The sequence below is a fragment of the Mustela nigripes genome, chromosome 2 (genome assembly GCF_022355385.1).
Source record: "Mustela nigripes isolate SB6536 chromosome 2, MUSNIG.SB6536, whole genome shotgun sequence".
NCBI classification, from domain to species: domain Eukaryota; kingdom Metazoa; phylum Chordata; class Mammalia; order Carnivora; family Mustelidae; genus Mustela; species Mustela nigripes.
Window position 1 is genome coordinate 177,738,747 of NC_081558.1, and position 21,468 is coordinate 177,760,214.

Below are 21,468 nucleotides of genomic sequence, written 5' to 3' on the forward strand. Positions count from 1 at the left end.
GTATATAGATATAGGTACATAGAAGTGGATGGTTCAGAAAATCTGGAAAGAAACCCATCATTCCCCATGTCTAGTTTACCATGTTTCTTACTGCTGACAATTTTAAAGAACATTTGGCACTTGGCTGTAACAAATCCAAATTAAATCATCATGCTATAAATAGAAAATAATAAAAACAATTCAAAAGAAAATAAATATGTACTTTTCTTCAAAATTAAGACACATTTTTACATGGTAATACTTAAGAAGCTAACAATTAAAAATGTATAGTACTTAAAACAACTACAAACTTCATTTCTAAATGCTTTTAACAGATAAAAGAGAAAAATACAATGAAAAAGGTAGTATATATGGCCAGATAGTTTGAGGTATAAACTCCTCTATTTTGCTTGCTTTTAAAGAAACAAAATACCTGTTACAGATTTCTTCTGTGTATAAAAATATCACAAGTCTTTTCTTTTGTGGCTATTAGTAAACAGAGCCACCATGTTCATCTTGTTATTACACTTGTTCGGCTTTTATGATAATCAGTTTATGATCAATGGCTCTATGCTAGTTCTTCATCATTCCACGCTGAAGAATTTTAATTTAACCCATCAACTAATATAAAAAAGCAATTACAAAACAAAATACACCCCCCTCCCATCCACTAAATGATAGGGGAAAATAAAGAGTCTTTCAATTCCATGTTAAGGCATTTGTATTCATATCTGAGTGTCTTATTGGGCTTGGAATTGCCACCAGCATCTCCAGCATTATCGTCTGTCTGCAGAATGATACTAGATCTTCCACAGCCACCACTTTCTTCCAGAAATTACACTTTACACTGGAACTGGACTGTTTTTTGATTGTGTTTCTAGAGCTTTAATGCTACTGATGATTTTCTTCTGTGGACCAACCACAGTGACACCAACCTTTTTCATGTCACTGTAAAGAAAGAAGAAAATGTGTGGTGAGAATCTTGGTTTCCTGGATGGTATATTAGCAGAAGATTTTCAATCAGCAAATCTTGCACAATCATATATCCCAGTGCTTTGAACCTAATTTTCTGATTTTTGCATTATCCACGTACTCTATCCTGATGATTCCACCTCCATCATTATGAAGAATAGATGGTTTAATGGATTGACTTGTGTCCCCTCAAAATTTCTGTCCACCTGGAACCTCGCCATGTGACGTTACTTGGAAATGGTGTCTTTGCAGATATAATCAAGACAAGGATGGAGATGAGATCGTACTAGATTAAGGTGGGCTCTGAATCCAAAGAGACTATATTTAGACACAAAGTGACACAGACAAGAAGGCCATGTAAAGATGGAGGCAGAGATTGTGGAGTTATGTTGCTGCAAGCCAAGGAATGTTAGAATATACCGGAAGCCAGAAGAGGCAAGGAAAGATTCCCCGACTCCAGACATTTTGGATCATGTATGGGCCTGCCAATGCCTCGATTTCCAAATTCTGGGCTCCAGGAACTGTGAGAAAATAAATGTCTGTGGTTTAAGATAATAAGTTTGTGGTAATTTATTATGGCAGTCCTAGGAAACTAATATAGATGATAAATTCTTTGTGGGTCATTATCCAATTTCCTTATATCTGGGCTAGCTTGGGGATTATTTTTACTGCAAGAGCATGTTGGAAGTAACACTGTATCAGTTTCCATGTTCAGGTCTCAAGAAATTATAATATTCCATTTGTGTTTTGAGACACCATCACTGGGCCCTGAGATGCCATGTAAGTCTGACTAGCTTGAGACTATGACATTGGAGAAACCATGTGCAAGCATTTAGTCTACACTGCCAGCTGTGTAGCCGTCTGCATCAGGGCAGACATAAAGGAAATCATCTCAAGCCTTCTGGACTAGACCAGATTCATGTTAGATGAATGTTTCAGTCAGCACCAACATTAGGTAGAAGAATCACCCACCTGAGCTCTGCCCAAATTCATAACTGATGACATCGTGATATACAATAAAATTGTGGTTTTGAGGTAGTTAGTTATATAGCCATAGACAACTGAAACAATTTCTTTAAAGTATAAATTCCTTTCCAAGTAAAAGCAGTGACTATGATCGATTTCCATTTATCAAAAATATTTAACTTAAAATAATTCAAACTTAGAAACCTAGAAACCAGGCATTAAAAATAAAGATTTTTTTTTATTGTGGATGCAAAAATAAAGATTTTAAGAACAAAAGGAATTTCATTTGGATGTGGGAGAGACTTAGCTAAGCATGTGCAAATGATTAATTAAATTACCTTGATTCAAGTATTCGTTCAAAAATTCACCTCTTTCAGGTCTTGACTCAAACATAGCCCTCTCAGAACTCCTTAACTGAACTTCCTATTTAATATTGCAAAACCTCTTGCACTCATACCTGCATTTCCTATTTTCTTTCCTTGTTTCATTTTCTTCTAAAGCATTTATCACCAACCAGCTTTTTGCCTTTCCTTCTGATTTATTTTCTTTATTCTCTGTCTTGTCCCATAAGAAGTTGAATTCCATGTGAAAAGGGATTCCTGTCGGTTTTGTACTCTGTTTATCAACCACACCTTGAACAATGGCTATCATTTAGTAGTGGCTCAATATCTACTTAATGAAGGATGAATAAATAGACTAAATTATATTTACCTGGGGAAGGCCATAGAGGAGTAAAGTATTGCTTTGCAAGGAATGCCAGGCTAACTGAGAATGGCCAGAAGGAAAAATATGCATTCAAATATGTGCACATACACAGAAACATACAGAAGGGCTTCTTTCATTTTGATCATAAAGAAAAGAAAGAAAAATTGGGAGTTCAATTACACAGAAATGGACCAATTGATTTCTTAAAAAATGGGTTCCCAAGCAACAAAGGTGTACAAGCAGACACTGGATAACCATTTTAGAAGGAATCTACATGATATTTATGTATCTGCTACAGAAAATTAACCAAGATGGGGTTGCATTCCTATCACCTAGGCTGGGAATAAAATCCTGATGACCTGCTCTTACCTCCCTGCTACCATTCAAGGGGCTGATAAATTCTCAATGTATAGCTTGTATCTTGTCTGAGTCTTCTCTGAGTTTCCTCTAGCAGCCTTGCTTCACCAGGAAGGCTAGTAGTTAGATACGGTGACACCAGACTTGCCGCTCTGTGTAACTGTGGATAATGAAACTCTCCCTTAGAGTAACATAGGCTATTTACATATGTTGATCCCCGCTTCTGAGAATATGTGTTGTACGGGGGTTTGCTTCTTTATATATCGTGGATCTATCTTTTAAATGAATAAAAAGCATTTCCCCATTTATCCTTAACTATAGAAATTTACAGACAGAAAACAGGGAGATATAAATATATTTGTACGAATCAATATATCCTCAATCTTTTTGTATTTCTCCTCTCATCTTTCTTCCAATTCTATATTATACTTTCATGACTTGCCCAGCTCTATGACTCTTGTTCCAACAGGAAGGGACAAGTGTTCTTCAGTACATTGTCCCCCTTATCACTTTTTTCCCTCTCATCATTTTTTTTTTTTTAAATAGATGTATGTCTTAAACACACTCCTCAAGAAATCTCTTGCATAAAACTATTTCAGATTCTGTGTCTGGACCCAATGTAAATAAATAATACATAATTTTGTATATATTCAATGCAAAGGATTCTTGGAGAAAATATAAAGTAATTATCTCTTTAGGTTATACCTTAGCTTAGATTTTTATGTCCCCTCCAGCTTCCCTACCCTGCCAACGTGTCTCCTACCCACCAGCCTGCCAAGTCCAAAATAGTTGTAAACATCAGCTCCTGTAGTCTAAATAACATTCCCACGTGCTTATCTCATTTTGACTACCCTATTCAGAAGAGCAGTGGAAAAGTTCAAGTCTAAAGAGCAGCTCAAGACTGAGACTAGAGGTTAATAAGCTATCTGGCTGGCACTTCAAAGGCAAAGGATAGGTGATGACACTGTAAGAATGGCATCCAAGGGTGCAGGATAATGACCTGTAGCAATTAATCTGCCTAATATTCATTGCACACACTCAATGCTCTCTCCAGTTTCTGTAAGCACTCTTGCCCTTTCTTGTTCTCTCTTCCCATTTCACATTAACCTCCCTAAATCCATCGGAGGCTCTGCAATAATATTTTAAAACGTGTTATTTTGACTGAACAAAACTGCATATTTTCTGGATTTCATTTGAAAATTAGGTAGCTTGATTAGCTTGTGTGTCAAGGAAGTCCCTACACTAACTGAAATAGATAATTATTTACTTGGATATGAAGCTCTATTGACCCTTTTCCTGTAACTTGAAGATCTGGAGAGAAGAAAAAAAAGAAACTCAATATCCTTTTTTAAGCATTCTGTCCTATTTGAAAAGAATATCTAGAAATATTTTGTCAAGAGAATCATTTCTGAATTGAGTCTGGATGACACAAAAGAATCGCATTTAAACAAAAAAGCCCAAGACTGCAAAAGGTAGGATGAAATACCAAGTTAAATATTTTATAACATTTGAGGTAAATATGTTGCCTCATTCAATTTCCCCATATTGCATATTATGCATTTTTTAATACATTTTCATTTTTGTTATAAAAACTAGGAGCATGAAGGACAGCACACCGCAGAGATCCACAAGACAATTATTTTCAAGGAGTTTTAGGTCAATAGATGTTAATTCTACATTGTCCCTGCATTAAGGAGATAGGACAGGAGAAAGAACATTGTGGGGATTGAAGTAGATGTGGAACCATCTGGCTTCGTGTGAAGGACAAATCTGAAAGAGCAGTCTCCCAGGAAAAGTCAGCTTTCATCTTCCGTGTACATTCATAGGTCATTCAAATAATAACAATTAAGTTAAAATATTTTCAACAGCCAAAAAGAGCTCACTGTCCAACAGTGGAGTGTGGAGACAGACACATCCCAAACTTGGAAGTAGAGCAAATGCCACTACTTCATCGTTTTAAGCAAATAGCCTTATTACCACATTCACAGCTCCCAACATATGACTCTATTTAAACTGTGAGCTAGCAGTTAATCATATTAACAGTGCTCTGCTAATCCACTCTAGCATGCTTTTTCATTATCTAAAAGCTCTGAGTGTTGATATTTGATGGAGAATAAACATTTGTATACCTTTGTCTTTGGAAATCTGGCAATGGTGCAGAAATGTCCAACTTTGTGTTTGTTCTTTGCTATGCCTCTGTGCTCTGAAGCAGGTGCCTTGTAGAGCATAACCCTAATTGTTTACATTACTAAAATAAGAATTAATAAAAATATTTAAATACATTAATATATCCTGAGACTGTGTCTGATCAAAATAACTACCACAGAAACTCAAATGGTATTGTTGATTGAGTCAGAAGTCTATTCAATAAACATTACATTCCACTTCATACAGAAAAGCCAACATGTGTCAAGTAGATTGGAGTGGGTTTATTTTCTAAGAGCAAATTCTCCTTCAATAGGAACGTTCCCTTCCTAAAGATCTTTTTGTGAAGTTCTGTGTTTCCTATTGGAATGCTATATTATACATGATAAGCTTTACCTATTTGTTAGGCACTTGTATCTCTATTAATTATACTGTACACTCCTTTTTGACATCTAATCTGTTGCTCTCCACAGTGACTTTGTTTAAATGACCAACAGGGTGACAATGAAAATCTTTAAGTATTCAACATTTGAATATTAAGATATTGAATGGCAAGGATAAGACTAAAGGAACTTGTGCATGGAAATGCAAAAAAAAAAGTCACTATGCAAAAAAAGAAAAACAATGCAGTTAAATTAGGACATCAATTAAATTGGTTTTCTTTCACAGAGAGATGGAGAATATGGCTTCTGGCTCTTCCTTTTCCACTTCCCAATTACCATATCCTATGAAGGAGGACTAATTTTATTGATTATATATTGGATTCAGTTAATTCTTTATAAACTCTCTTTGCCTTAGACCCATGTGTTCAAAGGATTCTTATTATATCAAAGAATTCTTTTTAGCAAAAATCCCTAAGAAGCACAGCATGTTATACTTGATATTTGACCTTTACACATGACACCATAAATTAACACTAATTAATGCATACTAATTATGCATATCCTGTCTTTCCAATCTGACTATAAGCCTTTTAAGGAAAACAAATAATATTATGTCTTAAACATATTTATAACTTCAGATTCTAACATGATACCCTTCAAAGGATAGACAGTCAATAATAAGTGATGAAATACAATTATTTAGTATTTGTGAAACTACTTTTAGACTTTAATGTGTTTCCCTATATGCCATCCTATCCACTTAGTCCTTAATTTTCCTCTTCTATAGAGGTTGGGCTTTGTTATAAATAATAGAAAATCACAAATGCAGGAATGCTTTAATCATCATGCTATGTTTTCTTATGTCTTAAACTAAGAACTTGGGTCATTAGGGCTGGGAGTGGGTATGTATCTGTTGGTCTATCTGAGAAAGGTCATAATTCAATAAAGACACCTATTGTGGGGAGCTATGGTGAGGGAGAAAAGACATCAACACACATAAATCTAGAAGATGTCACTGACAAAGAGACCCAGGACCCAGAGGACAGTAAGAACCTCAGAGGTTCAGCTAACATGTATAGCTCATTAATTCAAAACATGTATGTCCAGCAGAAATTTCAGAATCATTCAGTCTTAAAATTTTTCTCTTACTCTGTGGAAATCTTGGCTATGGTGTCACAAGAACTGTACTCCACGCCTGTGAAGATTTCCTTGCACTGTGCTGTCCGGACACCATTAAGCCAGTCACCTGTTGTGCGGAAGGTAGTGATGTCGACATTGCTTTGGTCCAGAAGAAGATTTGATGGCCTGCAAAAAACGAAAACACCAAAGGAAGAGAGATCAGGAGTCAGCAGTGTTACTGCGTGTCAAAATTTGACACCAACATCAGCAGGAACTTCCAGACGTCATGTGGTGTTCCTGTTTATTTGTGGAATTTATCTGTCATGAAGGCTTCATCTGTTCAAGCTGGCAGCTTGCAAGAATACTGTGCAATCATCTTGTCTCAGTGTTTCCCTCTCCACTCACGACCGCTTTGTAAATCATCAAAACTTTGCCAGTGGAATGCATAAATAGACCAATACATACTTCTTCAATTATTTTCTTTAACTATTAGCAAAGATGGTGGCACTTCAGGATCCAGTTATAGTAGACATGCCATACTGAATACCTAACTGTCTGGAAGTTCATTTGTAGACATTGTACAGGTTGCTGTCTAAAGGACAGTTGAATAACTGAGACTGTAATTATGGTAGGGCATAAAATCAGCACAGATGTAAATAATGTCACATAGGTCATTAAAAATAAAAATCACAAAAGAAATAGAAAAAGTAGATGAGTAACATTAAATGAAATTCTCACATATATGACAACATCAAATGGAGTTCATGATTTATAGAGAAAGATGAAAGAGGGAGAGATAAATAGATAATAGATATCATGACTGTGGTTTATATTGCACAATACAATCATCATTAAGGGAAACTTCTAGAACTGTTTTATATAATTACATGCCTCACCATAGATCTATGCCCAACTGCAAGATCTGGTAAATAAAAGGAACAGCAGGGACATAAAAGAAACAGAAGGGACCATATTTTTATCCTGGGAGAGCCAAAAGAAGCAGCCTTTTGGTAAAATGCCCTTGGGGTGTTTTTTCAGCTCTCAGTGACCCATATAATTGTCCTTTGACTCATAAGACTGGGACCAGTTACCAGATAGAAAATTGATTGTCCTCTTTTTTCATTTTCTCCTCTCAAGGAAAGGAGCTTGAGCAAAAGTAGTTATGAAGACCTTTGTTTTGAGATGAATATTAACAACTGGCAATAATGATTACATTGAATATTATGCTTCTATACTAAGCATGTTACACAGATATGAAGGGCTTTAATTCTTACAACATTGATGATAATATGTCCCTACAATAGATGTGGAAACCAAAACTAAAAGAGATTAAATCACAAATCTTGGTTTCCTCAGGCAAAAAAAGGCAAAACTAGGATTTAGAGGCAAGTTATTTTATACCAAAGCCCACACTCCTGGCCACTGGTGGAACTTTGTTCATATTGCTTTTCTCATGTTTCTCTTAAGTACTTTGTGGTTCCAAGATGTGGCCTGTTTGATTTTTATATTCCACAAAATGTAGAGGTCTAGTGCACAAGCACTGGAACCATAAGGCTTGGGATGAACCCTGGATATAGCTCACACTATCTGATCTTCTTTCTTTCTTTCTTCTTTCTTTTTTTCTTCCTTTCTCTCTTCCTTTCTTTCAGATTTATTTACTTATTTGAGAGAGAAAGAGAGAGAGAAAGAGTGAGTGCATGTGCAGGTGAGGACAGAGGGACTGATAGAGGGGGAGAGAGACAATCTCAAACAGGCAGTACACCTAGCAGGATCCCAAGAGCCCAACACTGGGCTCAATCTCATGATCCTGATATCGTGACCTGAGCTGAAATCAAGAGGCCAATGCTTAATTGACTGAGCCACCCAGGCAACCCCATTGGTTTTCTTATCTTGTCTGTTTGCACATCTGTAAAATGGGAATGACCATCACAGTAGATTTCACACAACTAAAGATTAAATGAGGTTTAAAAAAGAGTACATATGTTAAGTGAAACTCAGAGATGTGTAGACATGTAATATGATATCAGTTAGCTATTTGTTATTCTGACATAAGGTAATACATCTAGTCAAATGGTTGAAGTTTTTAAAACTTCAAAAAGAAAATAATAATCCCAGTTCATGAAAAATACTAGGAATGTGGTGATGCTGTTAATTATCTTTCTGAGCAACTAGAAGTTTAGTCATGTACAATCTTAGGAGCATAATAGGGCAACAATCTCGTAAAGCAGGTATAATTGGGGACCTCATTAGAATAGCCAATAACTTTTATAAGCTCACAATGATTCTATAACCAATGCTTGCAAATAGGTATGCTATTCTCACTTCTGTAGTTTCTGTTTTCATTACTGCAAATAATATATATTATTAACATTAAAAATGTGTGTGTCATAACCTAATCTTTAACTTATAATTGAGAAGGTACATTTAGATTTTTACCTTTTCAAAGTTATCCTTCAGAATCTTTCATGTTTTGTGATACTGCAGTTGAATTGAATTAGCATTGAACTCTTAAAATTTTTTTAAATTATTTTTAAAATCCCCAATGTTAGGATTTGTTAACTAAACTTCATATTTTCCTATCTATGAAAAATTAATACTTTGCCTAAATGAAATCTATTTTTTGAGGTGCAATTTAGAATTGTCAGAAGACAGAACAAATGAAGAATATACTAACATACATTTATCCTTATTTTAGAAACAAACTCAGCTCTTTAAAGTACCAATTCAATAATATTTTTAGAAGTAGCACGGAATAAAGACAGAAGGAACAGACCTGACAAAATTAAACTGCTTAGTGTTTTATCTATGAATAATAACCATTGATTATCATTTAGGAAATGTGGTAAAGCTCATGTTCTCAGGAGGAAACGTTTCTGTAAAGCAAATCTACAAACATGCCAACTCTACTGACATTTAAAAGGAATTTTTAATTGGGAGATTTTTATTACCACTGATAATATTTCTCAACTCACTCGTATAGAAAACATGCTTAAGTGTGAGGCTAATATTCTCAAACCTGAACAATTTTGTATCGTGTCCTAACCCTGCAGGCTACTGTTGGAGACACATGAGAGAATGTAAATTGACAGTCCATTTGGATTTTGATGGGGATACATTAAATTTTTTTGATGAAAATAAATTTTTAAGTATTTTTTTCATTTGATATAAAGATATATTAAGGAAATCTTAATACTCAGTTGAAGAAAAAATTGATAGCATGAGAGCTTGGTTCTGTCTGTATTTTTATCCTCTACAGAAAAAATAGCTCAATAGCTAGTTCCCTCCCTCTCCTGATCATTTGTAAAGAAGAGGGCAGCTGAGAAGGGATGGCTTTTCAACCTTCTTTCCATTAAACTAAACTCAACTATTGCAATTTCATCTACCTCAAGTATTTTATTTATAAATTAAAACCAAAAAATTACAGAGTTTATAATTTCATTTATATATTATAGTTTAGTTTTAACTAACAGAGGTTATCTTTAAAAAATGGAAAAGAGACAAAAATTAGATATTATTTTAAAAATCATTGACTATCTTTCCTTCAAGGAATACCTAGAAAACTACACAATATAAATAGAACATTGTATAAATTATTCTCTTCGGGGGAATATGTAAAAATAATTTTCTATGACTCTTTAAATTACTCATCTGTAAAAAAGGTTAAATCATTGAAAATTTCTTGGTTTTGTTTTCTTTCCCAGGAACTTGATGCAGATACACAAGCCAGATTCCAAAATTTACACAATATTCTTGGATTGTTTTAACATGGCCCTCATGGGTGAAATAGCTTTTGTCACTAGCCAGCATTACATAGAACACTGGACCCCTTGGATAAGTCACAGAATTAGCAAACAAAATTGATAGGAATCCCATTAAATCAGGTGGAGATAATTTTATAAGAAAAATGAAGTCATACTTAGAAGACAATAAAATACTAAACCATCTACAGGCAAACGTGCACACACACACACATGCACGCGTGCACACAGGCACATACACACACACACACACACACACGCCCGCGCACACACCCCACAGCTTGTATTTCTACAGTAGCTGCAGTAAAGAATCTAATGTCGACTCTTGGTCCCATGAACAGCAATACTCCTTTATTTATGGGCTTGTGGGTATGAAGAATCAAACCCCAGGACATTTATTCAGAATATTTATGAACTGTGCCTAATAGCAAAATGCAGAACTTTTTCTTCTCAGTTCAAACTGGTTTGTATTTTTAAACTCAACACTATAGCCAGACTCAACAAGAGTTTAGAGAAAATTAGTATAAACAAATTGAAATGGAACAGGACGTGCAGATTAGGGATTAGAGTGACCCCAACTGAGTTTTTCTGTTTATTACTTGGATCAAAGTACAATGAAGACAAAGAATGGCCTAATTTTAATGCCAGTGACCTCAGAATAACCAGCCCTGCAAAGTATCATTTTTCCACTTCCAGGATTTCTCTGGGGAATTCAAATAAAAATTGGTTCCTTTCCTCCTCAGAGAGGACATCTGGAGAGTTTATCAATGGATAGGAATTTGTCTCTCACTGTGAAGAGCCTGTGATGTCTCTTCATGCGCACCAAGGGAATGTCCGCTTTTTTGAGCAGCTGCAGGCATTGGCTATTTTTTTTTTTTAGACCCAGCCCCAGACTTGGGTCTGAAGGGGAAATTTATAGGCTGGGTGATGTGCTCCGTGAGCTCACACTTTTACTAGACAAATTAGATAGGTTTCAATCCATGCAGCTGTAAACGGTGTCCTGCAGAGTTCCACCTGATCTTTTACAGCTTTTCATAAATCAGTACCTACTGGCCGCAAACCGCAGTCATTAAAAAGAAATCATGGAAATTACATGTTTGCTCAGGGGAAGCAAAAAAATAACTTTCCTCCCCCTTCTCTCTCCCTCCTTGTATTTAGGCTTGTGAATTATTCTTTTATGGATTTTCATACTGTTGCATTAAAGAGGTATGCATGTAATTTCTTCCCATCAATTCCTATTTTACCTGCAAATGGTTTCATACCAATTAGCACCCAATATTGGGGACCAAATATCAATAAAGAACTGCCAGTCCCAAGAATATCTTCCATAATGAGGTTATTTCAATATTGAATTAGAATTCCAAATCACTAAGATTGAATGTTAAGTTATCCTTTTAGAATATAAAGACTCCTTTTGGTATACAAGTGGCTTTATTTTTCATGTATTAAAAACAATGATTAATACACATTTCCTTGATAAGTAAGTAGGTCCTAAACTACATTTAGAAGTAAATATCAATAACAGCGGAGATGAACACTCTATGACTATAATTATCTACATTTTGTCTGTTGTTCTGAATAGTTCCAGGGAATATATGTACTCAAGAATAGTTTCTTAAAGACAGAATATCAATTATATCTATCCTTATTATTGTCTGAAATTAGTTGTCTAATTTTTCAATGATTCTTCTTGATTAATTGTTAATTTTTTTATTTTAAACAATGTCTTCCTGCTATAGTTCAGGGGTAAATCTTGTATTTGTCAATTTTTTATATGTGGATTTATTACAATTTTGATCTTTTTATCACTCATATTAAAAATTCCACATAAGATTAGGAAAATTTAATTTGTCCTAAGTAACTAAAAATAATTTTGAGTGTATAAAGTTCCCAATAGGAAAGTAGTATATCCATGACACATTAAAGAAAAGTAAAGTCCTTGTGTTTATTTTAGTTATCTCTGGGCCTTAAGGATAAGAATCTTAGCAGTTATAGCTATTACATCTGGTTTAATTCCCCCCAATGGCAAAATTACCTACTTTGATTTTTATGATTAAAAAAAAAAATCATCTGGGTCTTTGGCACACTCGCTTCCCTATAAAAGTTTCTTCATCGTATTTGATCAGTGAGGAAATTCCCCTTGTCAGTTTCAGAATTGGAGGTCAAAGTCAACGTTCGGAAATAGATTGTTTTTGATTGTTAGACTTCTCTTATAGGATGTAGTATTTGTCAAAAACAGTTATTCTCAAAAATAATTATATCATATTCTCTTAGAAATCAGAAGTATTTTATTTACATGAATTTACTGCTATTAGCAGGGAAACATTACTAGTGTTGCTTATGTTTACTCCTATTTATCTTGCCAAATTAATAATAAAAAAAAATCCCTTCAAAGTTAGTGATCAATACAATGGAACAGTATATTTTAAATTATTTCAATAAACCACCTGAGTATAATTGGATCTATAGAACCTCATTCTAAATTATAATTAGAGGGATGCTTGGGTGGCTCAGTTGGTTAAGCACCCTGCTCTTGATTTTGGCTCTGATCATGATCTCAGGGTCCTGAGATGGAGCCCAGTGTTGGACTCTATGCTCTGTAGGGACTCTGCTGGAGATTTTCTCCCTCTCCCACAGCCTCTCCCTACCATTCACATGCTCTCTAAAACAAGTAAATATTTAAAAGAATTTTTTTTTTTAATTACAATTCAATACATCGTTTAAGAACTTATGCCATGAATTTGGTTGCCTTCACTTTAGAACCTCATTCTAAATACATGGGATGTATTATTCAATACTTTATGCCAAAAATATGTATTCCATAAATTAAAATATTATTGAAGAATCCAAATGCCTGGAGTATTAAATTATGTAAATTTAAAGAAAAAAGTCTCTATTCTATTTTATATAAATGTCCATAAGTTAAAAAGGAATTTATTTAGTGCCTAAATAGAAATGAATCAATTCATCTCACATTTTTCTCTATTGTTAGTCTTCTTTATTTTTAATTTAGCTACATTCATAAAAATAGCTTAATTCATTTAAATACAGGAGCTATATTTTATATAGAATATTAACCATTTGAGTATTTATATAGCATAAAATATGTACCATAAAAATAATTTAAATTATACATGATTAATTCTTCAAAATAGTCTCTTTTAAAAAATGAATTTTTAAATTTTCTTGGTGGGGGTAGAGAGGGAGACCAAGAGAGAATCTCAAGTAGGCTCCATGCCGACACTGATCTCACCACCCTGAGATCGTGACTGAGCTGAAATCAAGAGCCAGACACTTAACCAACAGAGCCACCCAGATTAAAAATGAATTTGATTTATTTCTCCTATCTGTGTAACTAAATTATATGTTAAGTAGGAGAAAATTTATCATTCTAAGACCATTTTCTATTTAGTTTTATGGAAGTATTTTTTTCCTTTTTTAATTATTTATTTATTTATTAGAGCGAGAAAGAGCACGAGCCGGGGGGGAGTGGTAGGCAGGAGAGGGAGAAGTGCCCTCCCTCTGCCTGATGTGGGGTTCCATGTTCCTGGGACCCTGGGAGCATGAGTTGAACCAAAGACAGAGGCTTAACTGACTGAGTTACCCAAGTGTCCCATGGAAATATTTTCTATCAAGAACTTCTTTAAGAAAAATTTTGTTCTTTTTTCTTTTTTTAAGATTTTGTTTATTTATTTGAGAGAGAGAGAGAAAGAACACAGAGCTGGGCAGGGGTGCAGAGGGAGGGGCACAGGGGGAGAAGCAGACTCCTCACTGAGCAGGGAGCCTAACAAAGAGCTCAACCCCAGATTCCACGGGTCATGACCTGAGCCAAAGGCAAACGCTTAACCAACTGAGTCACCCAGACGCCCCGATTTCTTCAATTCTTAAAAAAAGGAGGGAACTTTGTTTACCGTTTTACACATGTGCGTTATATTTACATTTTTTTCTAAATTTTTTAAAAGCACTGTTTTTTCATTAACTTTTCACATCCAATTATAACTAAACCTCTTAAAATGTTGTATCTCATGTTACCACTGTAAAAGAATCAAAATACTTCTCTAAAAAGAACCCAATGTTATCACCCTTGCTTAAGTGAATGGCTTTTTTCTCTCAGTCATCTTGTTTTCCCCACCACTCTTAAGCAGCTTTTGATAACAGTTCATTCTATCCACTTCTGGAAAATTCCTGGAGCTGTGGATTCAGTAATGGTCTAAGTCACATTTTTAATTCTGCCCCTGATTTCTACCAACCACTTGGTATCCTTCTGCTCTGTGATTGGTACTGTTCCCCCAAAGCTCTAAAGAGACCGTTTTCTTTCTCTCTGGGTAGTGTATGCAATGGGTTCATGCTCTGAGATATTTATGAATGTTTCATACTTTTTTTTTTTTTCTTTTAGGACTGCCATCCACTGACATTAATTGGCTCTACAATCCCTTATAAGGGGCCAGAAATCCTCATGAGCTACCATCACACCGTGTTACATAGGATGGAAGCATTCACCCGTTTCAATTAGCTTCCTGGCCCTTACAAACATTTTGGTTCTGGATTAAGTGATGGAGGCGTTCAGAAGCTTAAAAAGGCTCCCTAAACATCAAGAGAGCCCAGAGGCAGCAAGAAGAAGCATAGAGACAGATTGGGGGAGGGGTGGGATGACCCAATGTCAACTTCTGTGACAGACACCCTCCACTACTCATAGATTAAAATCTCCCTATAACCATGAGATATCAAAGTTTTAATTACAAATTACAATACTAGAAAAATAAAAAGAGATATATTTGTGGTAAAGCCCATCATTACTAGGGGCACCTGTGTGGCTCAGTCAATAAGTGCCTAACTCTTGACTTAGGTTACGTTCTCAGGGACCTAAGATCTAGCTCTATGTCAGGCTCTCCACACAGTGTGGCATCTACCTGCCCCTCTCTTTTTGCCTCCCCCAGTTTGTGTTACCACTCTCTCTCAAAAAAATAAATAAAATCTTAAAAAAAAAAAAAAATCAAACAAACCAACCCAGCATTGCTAGATTGAGGTCTGTACCCCTAGGCAAGTTTCTTGAGGCTTTTTATTATCTTTATAGAGAAAAGGCTCTATATTGATTGCCCAGGTTTAATTTCTCCCCCAGTTTGATATGTGAACTTGTAGTTTCCTGTGGGACTTGGTCTCATTGTTCCAAAATGCTCTTCTGTCTCACAGACCTGCTCTTCCTTATGCCGTTCCTATGCTGTCAGTGAGAGCACTGTTCTCATGTCCTCCATTTTCAAAACCTAGAAGTACTCTCCAATACTTTCCCTGTCGATCTGCACAGCTCCTTGGCCACCATGTCCTATAATACTTCAGTAAAACTTTTTGAACTCATACATTTTCTTTTTGTTTCCTCTGCTCTACCCAAGAGAAAGTTCTTTCTTAAACAACTGAAATCATCTCCCAACTCCTTATTATGAATGTCTTTACTCCAGCCCTTCTTAGGACTATCTGCCAGAGACCTATTTGATAGGCAGCAGACCACATGTCACTTAAGTATCTTCCATGGTTTCTCTTTTCTTTATGGACAAAAGTCCAGATCTCTAATGATGCCACAAAATCTTCCATTATCCTGTGAAATAATCTATCAGGCTCTTTCTTCATCTTTGCCTTTTTAAATCCTATATTTCTGCAGAATTGTATGATGCCAACAAATTTGGAAGTATCTTAAGTTTTTGTGTGTTCGCTTCTTTGCACAGTGTTCCCCTAGCCTGATGTGATCTGATCTGCCTAAAGATATTTCATCCAGTGTTCAAAAGTTACTTCTTCTCTATGACTAATCATCATAGAGCCTAGTAAAATGCCTGGCACAAAGTAACTTCTAACTGCACATCTGTGGCTTCATATCAATGTACTGTCTAAACTTCCAAGTTCATGTATGTCTCCTTCAATTACACTACTTTTAGGAAAATAAATCAATTACCATAAGACAAACATAACATAAAATTTTATATAACTCTCCTTCTCTTCTCACCACCGCCTGCAATATCTAAGTTTTTAGTTGGCACACCTTGACCATCTGCTAATATATCCTCCTACTTCCAGCAGGAATATTCACAAAGACACTCTCAGTGGAAGGTTCTCTGGGAATTATTCTGTTATGAATCACCAACTCTAATGAAGGTTGAAAAGTGAAATGATGCATCGTAGAAGGATTTCTGTAATGTATATGAAATAAATTTTGCCATGAAACTAACTAGACACAGGCTGACTCTGGAAAACATCATCTCCATTGGAATGATGGAATAATGTTACTTTTCCTAATGGAGTTTATAGGCATAATTCTATACACTAATCTAAATAAGTCATTCAGAAACTTGAATTCTTGGTGCTACCCACAAAATCAAATGAGGACAGTCTCCTAGTGTGCTTGGATGAGGACATTTTGGAGGTGAGTTAATAGAGACATGAAATTTTGCTTAGGAGAAAATTTTAAGATTTTAGTATTATGACTAATGTCTGCATAAATCTATATAATGAAAAGAAAAAAAATAACAAGAATTTTTTTTAAAAAATCCTTCTATTGAAATGGATGTTTGTTATTTTAGAAAATGTATATTGCTGTACTTAGCAGATAGTCATTGAGTTCCCAGTACCAACTTGGTACTGGTAATATAAGAGAGACATGGCATCTGATCTCATAGGACTTAGAATTTATCTGAGTAATGGATACTTAAAAAGAAAACACACAAAAGAAATTAAATTAGGAAAGCAGTGGAAGGGTGAAGCTACCACGAGAAAACAAAAGCATAAATTTTTTTGAATATTAATTTTGAAGACACTGTGAGACTCTGATTTGAGAAGTTTGGCCATGAAGTCCTGTGGATAAAAAAGGAAGGACCTGGCAGAGATGTGAGACCAGCAGAGATAATGTTGGCAAACAACATCCCCTAAATTCCCTGTATGATAAAAATCACCTGAAGTTTTTTTTTTCCTAGACCAGGATAACTGTCTATTTAATTAGTTATCCTGTGATTCTTATTGCCTGGGAATTTTTTTTAAGATTTTATTTATTTATTTGACAGAGCAGGCTCCCCACTGAGCATAGAGCTCGATGCAGGGCTAGATCCCAGGACCCTGGGATCATGATCTGAGCCTAATGCAAAGGCTTTAACCCACTGAGCCACCCAGGTGCCCCTTGCCAGGGGAGATTGAGAAACAATGTAATTTAGCACATTTCTGTGGCAATGGTTCTGCCCCCCAAAAGTATCTAGATATGCAAAGGAGGAGGGAGGGAGAGAGTTGGGGGAGAGGGAGAGAAAGGAAGGATTTGCCTCTGACAAGTAGATGGGCACTTGCTCTACGCCCCTCTTATAATTAGAGAGAGAGAGAGAGAAAAAAAAAGCAAGACGGGTAGGTGCAGGCACCTAATTTTTTGTTTTGTTGCCAGAATTTCCCATCTGAGGGCTCGTATTTTCTCAATGAAGTATGTGGCAAGAACATCACTGGAAAATTAAAGGGGGGTGGGAATGAGTTTAATCAGTGATTATAAAGGATGAAATAAACATTATTTAAAATGGAAAAGCAAATTTTCTAAAGAAAAAAATGTTTTCTTGACACTGTTATATGGAACTTAAGGTTGTTAACTAATAAATTTACATTGATGCAATCCACCTGGTTGTGTGTTTTAAGGGCAATAAATAAACATATAAACAAAACTTCCATGACTTTTATATTTAAGTGAATTAAGATATATGGGACCTCTTAGAAAAATATTTTCCTAAAGTTACTTACTTCGTGACAAAATACATAGAATTTATCAAGTACGAAGAATATATATTAGGAGAAATAATATTCAATTTCAATAAGAATAGAAAAGTGAATTTAAGAAGTATTTTAAAATTTGAGTACTAGGAGATATCCGGATATTAACACCATTTCCCCGACACAGAATTGGAATTAAAGATACCTTGATCATATTACATGAGTTAGAAATATTATCTTATAGAAATGGCTTGCATGTCTTTTTTATGATATGGAAAGAACTGAAAGATATTTATTTTTTGTTGTTCTTGCTTCCCCCCATGACTGCTATTGAGTAAAGATCAAAAGAAATGGATTCAGGGTACAAACTATGGCCCAGAGAAGGGATTTCTCCAACCCGTTGTGTGGATCCAACCCATCGGGCAGATTTCCAAGAGAGTCTGTACAGTTTCTCTCTGTGAAGATTTGAGCAAGAGATTCAATCTTACAGGATAAGTTACAAGTAGTTTTTCCTGCTAAAGATATATCATCAAGTTCAATCTTAGTGACCCTTAAATGTTATTTTCAACAAATAATCTATAATCTTAGATTCCTCTTATTCATTTCATCCAAATATAGTGCAAAACCTGGATCATGTAGTCTTAATATAATTGTTCCTCTTAATGTTAAAATGTTAAAAATCATATGCTATTATAAAGTGCATCAGCAAATGCTCTATCAATTTGAAAATCATAATTCTTGGTGATTATCAGCAAAGACAGCAAAAGAGAAACAAACTCCTTTGAATAAAGCATTATGTTATATCTTTTTGATATAACATTTTTTATGAGTCATCTTTCACATGAGTCATGGTAAATCATCACTCACTATGTAGCATTTATACATCCCATTTAATACTGTGGATATATATGCATACTAAATATAGTTCTTTTACTACAATCATGTAATTGTCCTATGAGAGCACATATCATCAGAATGGAAAAGACCTGCTTTGCTCTTATGTGTATAATAAGAATATAAATCTTTAAGCATGACAGCTTTGCCTTTAGTTTGTCTGAGAAGTATTAAATATATTAACACCTTTTTTTTTTCCTTTCTCATGGTCACTGACAAAATTCATCTCTCATTCCCTACTTCTCCAATAGCACTTTTTAGATACACTTTAACTTGCATTCCTCAAAATCATTAAGAGAACAGAGGAGGAATATGCATAAAATTTCATGTCTGTCACGCATTTGGAATTGCATTATAGCTTTGATGTACTGACATCTGTCTTTTGTTGCCGGACACTGACATTATTTTATACTCCGTTTTATTCTCTACAGTGTCTAACAAAGTCATTGGCACACAATATAGGTTCAACAAATGTTTGTTTAGTTACACAGTGGGGGGAACTGCATCTGCTGGCCCAGTGCAATGTTTTGGAAGCTTTATTATTTTTGAAGCTTTATTTTAGATGAGGAATGAATCACGACTTTGCTAGAATTCACCACCACTCCAGGAGATTTCATTTTTTTCTCTTAAAATTTTTGTTTACATAGTAGAGAGTGAAAAGAAGCTATGTGTCCAGGGTTCCTATCTCCCAAAGATTTAAACCCAAGCCCAAATGTAGACTCACTCAAGTCAAGCTGGAAATTAAAAATATCTCTGAATTTCATCATTACGATTAAACAACATAAGAATTTCTCTTGGAAGTTTTTTTTTCTTTTTTTTTTTTTTTAAGGAAGAAAAGAAAGACACTTTTCTCCAGTCCTCGGGAAAACAAGCTTCAAAGAATGCAGTTAGGGAAGTGGGAGAAGAAAATTAACACAGTGGAGATACAGAAAATACACTGATGTGTGAGTGAGAGCAAAATCTGAGTGTCACCTTGCTGCCGCGCTGGTGATGATCTTCAGGCTGCCTGGGTTCCGGATAAGCTTGTCCAGAATGCTGACAATCTGCTCAAACTTGGGTCTGTTGTTTCTGTCTTTCTGCCAGCAGTCCAGCATCAGCTGATACAATGCAGCTGGGCAGTCCATGGGGGGCGGCAGCCGATAGCCTTCATCCACAGCTTTAATCACCTGTGTGAGAAGCAGTTTCCAGGGACTTCAGAACTGAGACTCCTTTTATTCTCCGTGGGAAGGGTACACCAATGTGAATATTTTAAAGTTAAGTGGAAAAGTTCTCATTTTCATTTACTTAATAAGATGACAGCTTATCAAATAAATAAGAGATTATTCCTGCCTAGAGATGTTATATAAAAGGAGAGCTTGAGAGAGAGAACGTGAATTCAGGAAAGAAGCATTTGTCAAGCTCCTTTTCAGATGAAAATCAGAAGAAACATTTTGTGATATAGGAAATTCAATGAGTTATAAAGAAATTATTATGTGGTAATACAGATTTATATGGAATATCATTTGTACGTGAATGGATGCAGAAAAAGTTAGTGTACAGATTTTGTTTATATTTCATTCAAATGGTACCTCCCAAATCATAGTAAGTTTTTTAGGTAGGATCCTATGTGCCGAATAATGAAGTGATTATTAGTTCATTTGTAATTTTAAATCACATAAAACAGTGATTTTCAAACTTACTGTGTATCAGAATAATCTGGAGGACTTAATATATAGATTGTTCTCCTCTGATTCCATAAGTCTAGAGGAAGGCCCGAGAATTTGCATTACTAAAAATTCCCAAGCCCTGCTAAAGCTGCTGGTCCAGAGCCCACAGTCTGAGATCCTTGAATACAGAGAAAATTTGGACAAAAGAGATGTGGAAAAGTGAGTCTGATTTTCCCAGCACTATTATAAACATAGCTGGATTGGAGAGTACAGAAAGGTTTTATTTGCAAATATGGTAAAAACAGTTTTATATGTAGTGGGCAGCAAATGACTAAAATCATCTGAGCTTTCCGTCTCATGTATCTTTGAGATCATGCTCACAGTCTTTGGCTAAGGAAAAAGAAAAGCCTCTGAGTGCTGATCCCATGTCAACAGCATTCTTTTACTAAGCATTTGCAAGACATGAATTCTAAAACCAAAAATCCTTTTCAAAAATCATATCACAGTTACAATAGAAAGTTTAACATTATTTTTCCAACCATATACTTCAATTCGTATGACTAAATTCACATGTAAGTTTAATACATTAAGAACAACAACACACAGACATTGGTTGCTTTGTCTGACACTGGGAAATGCTATGTTTAAGTAAACAAAATGCTGGCATAGATGCATTAATTAGATCTACAGAGAATGGCATACATGTAGCTTTTTAATGTTACATAGAAACAATTTTATAGCAAAAATACTTCAAACAGTCCCCGATATCTACTATCTTTTCAGTCACTTGTTTCATTACATTCTTATTACAAATGTCCTTAT

The 21,468-nt window shown here is 35.1% G+C and overlaps 1 protein-coding gene across 1 annotated transcript in view; it reads right to left on the bottom strand.

Moving 5' to 3' along the window:
* Positions 1–256: 256 nt before the first annotated feature.
* Positions 257–21,468, bottom strand: part of EPHA3 (EPH receptor A3) — a 354,334-nt gene continuing 333,122 nt past the window's right edge. Inside the window, exons 15-17 of the mRNA XM_059392132.1 lie at positions 19,973–20,166; positions 6,657–6,812; positions 257–927 (exon numbers count right to left, since the gene is read on the bottom strand). Coding sequence (XP_059248115.1) covers positions 822–927; positions 6,657–6,812; positions 19,973–20,166 — 456 coding nt within the window. The 3' untranslated portion in view covers positions 257–821. The remainder of the gene's footprint in view (positions 928–6,656; positions 6,813–19,972; positions 20,167–21,468) is intronic.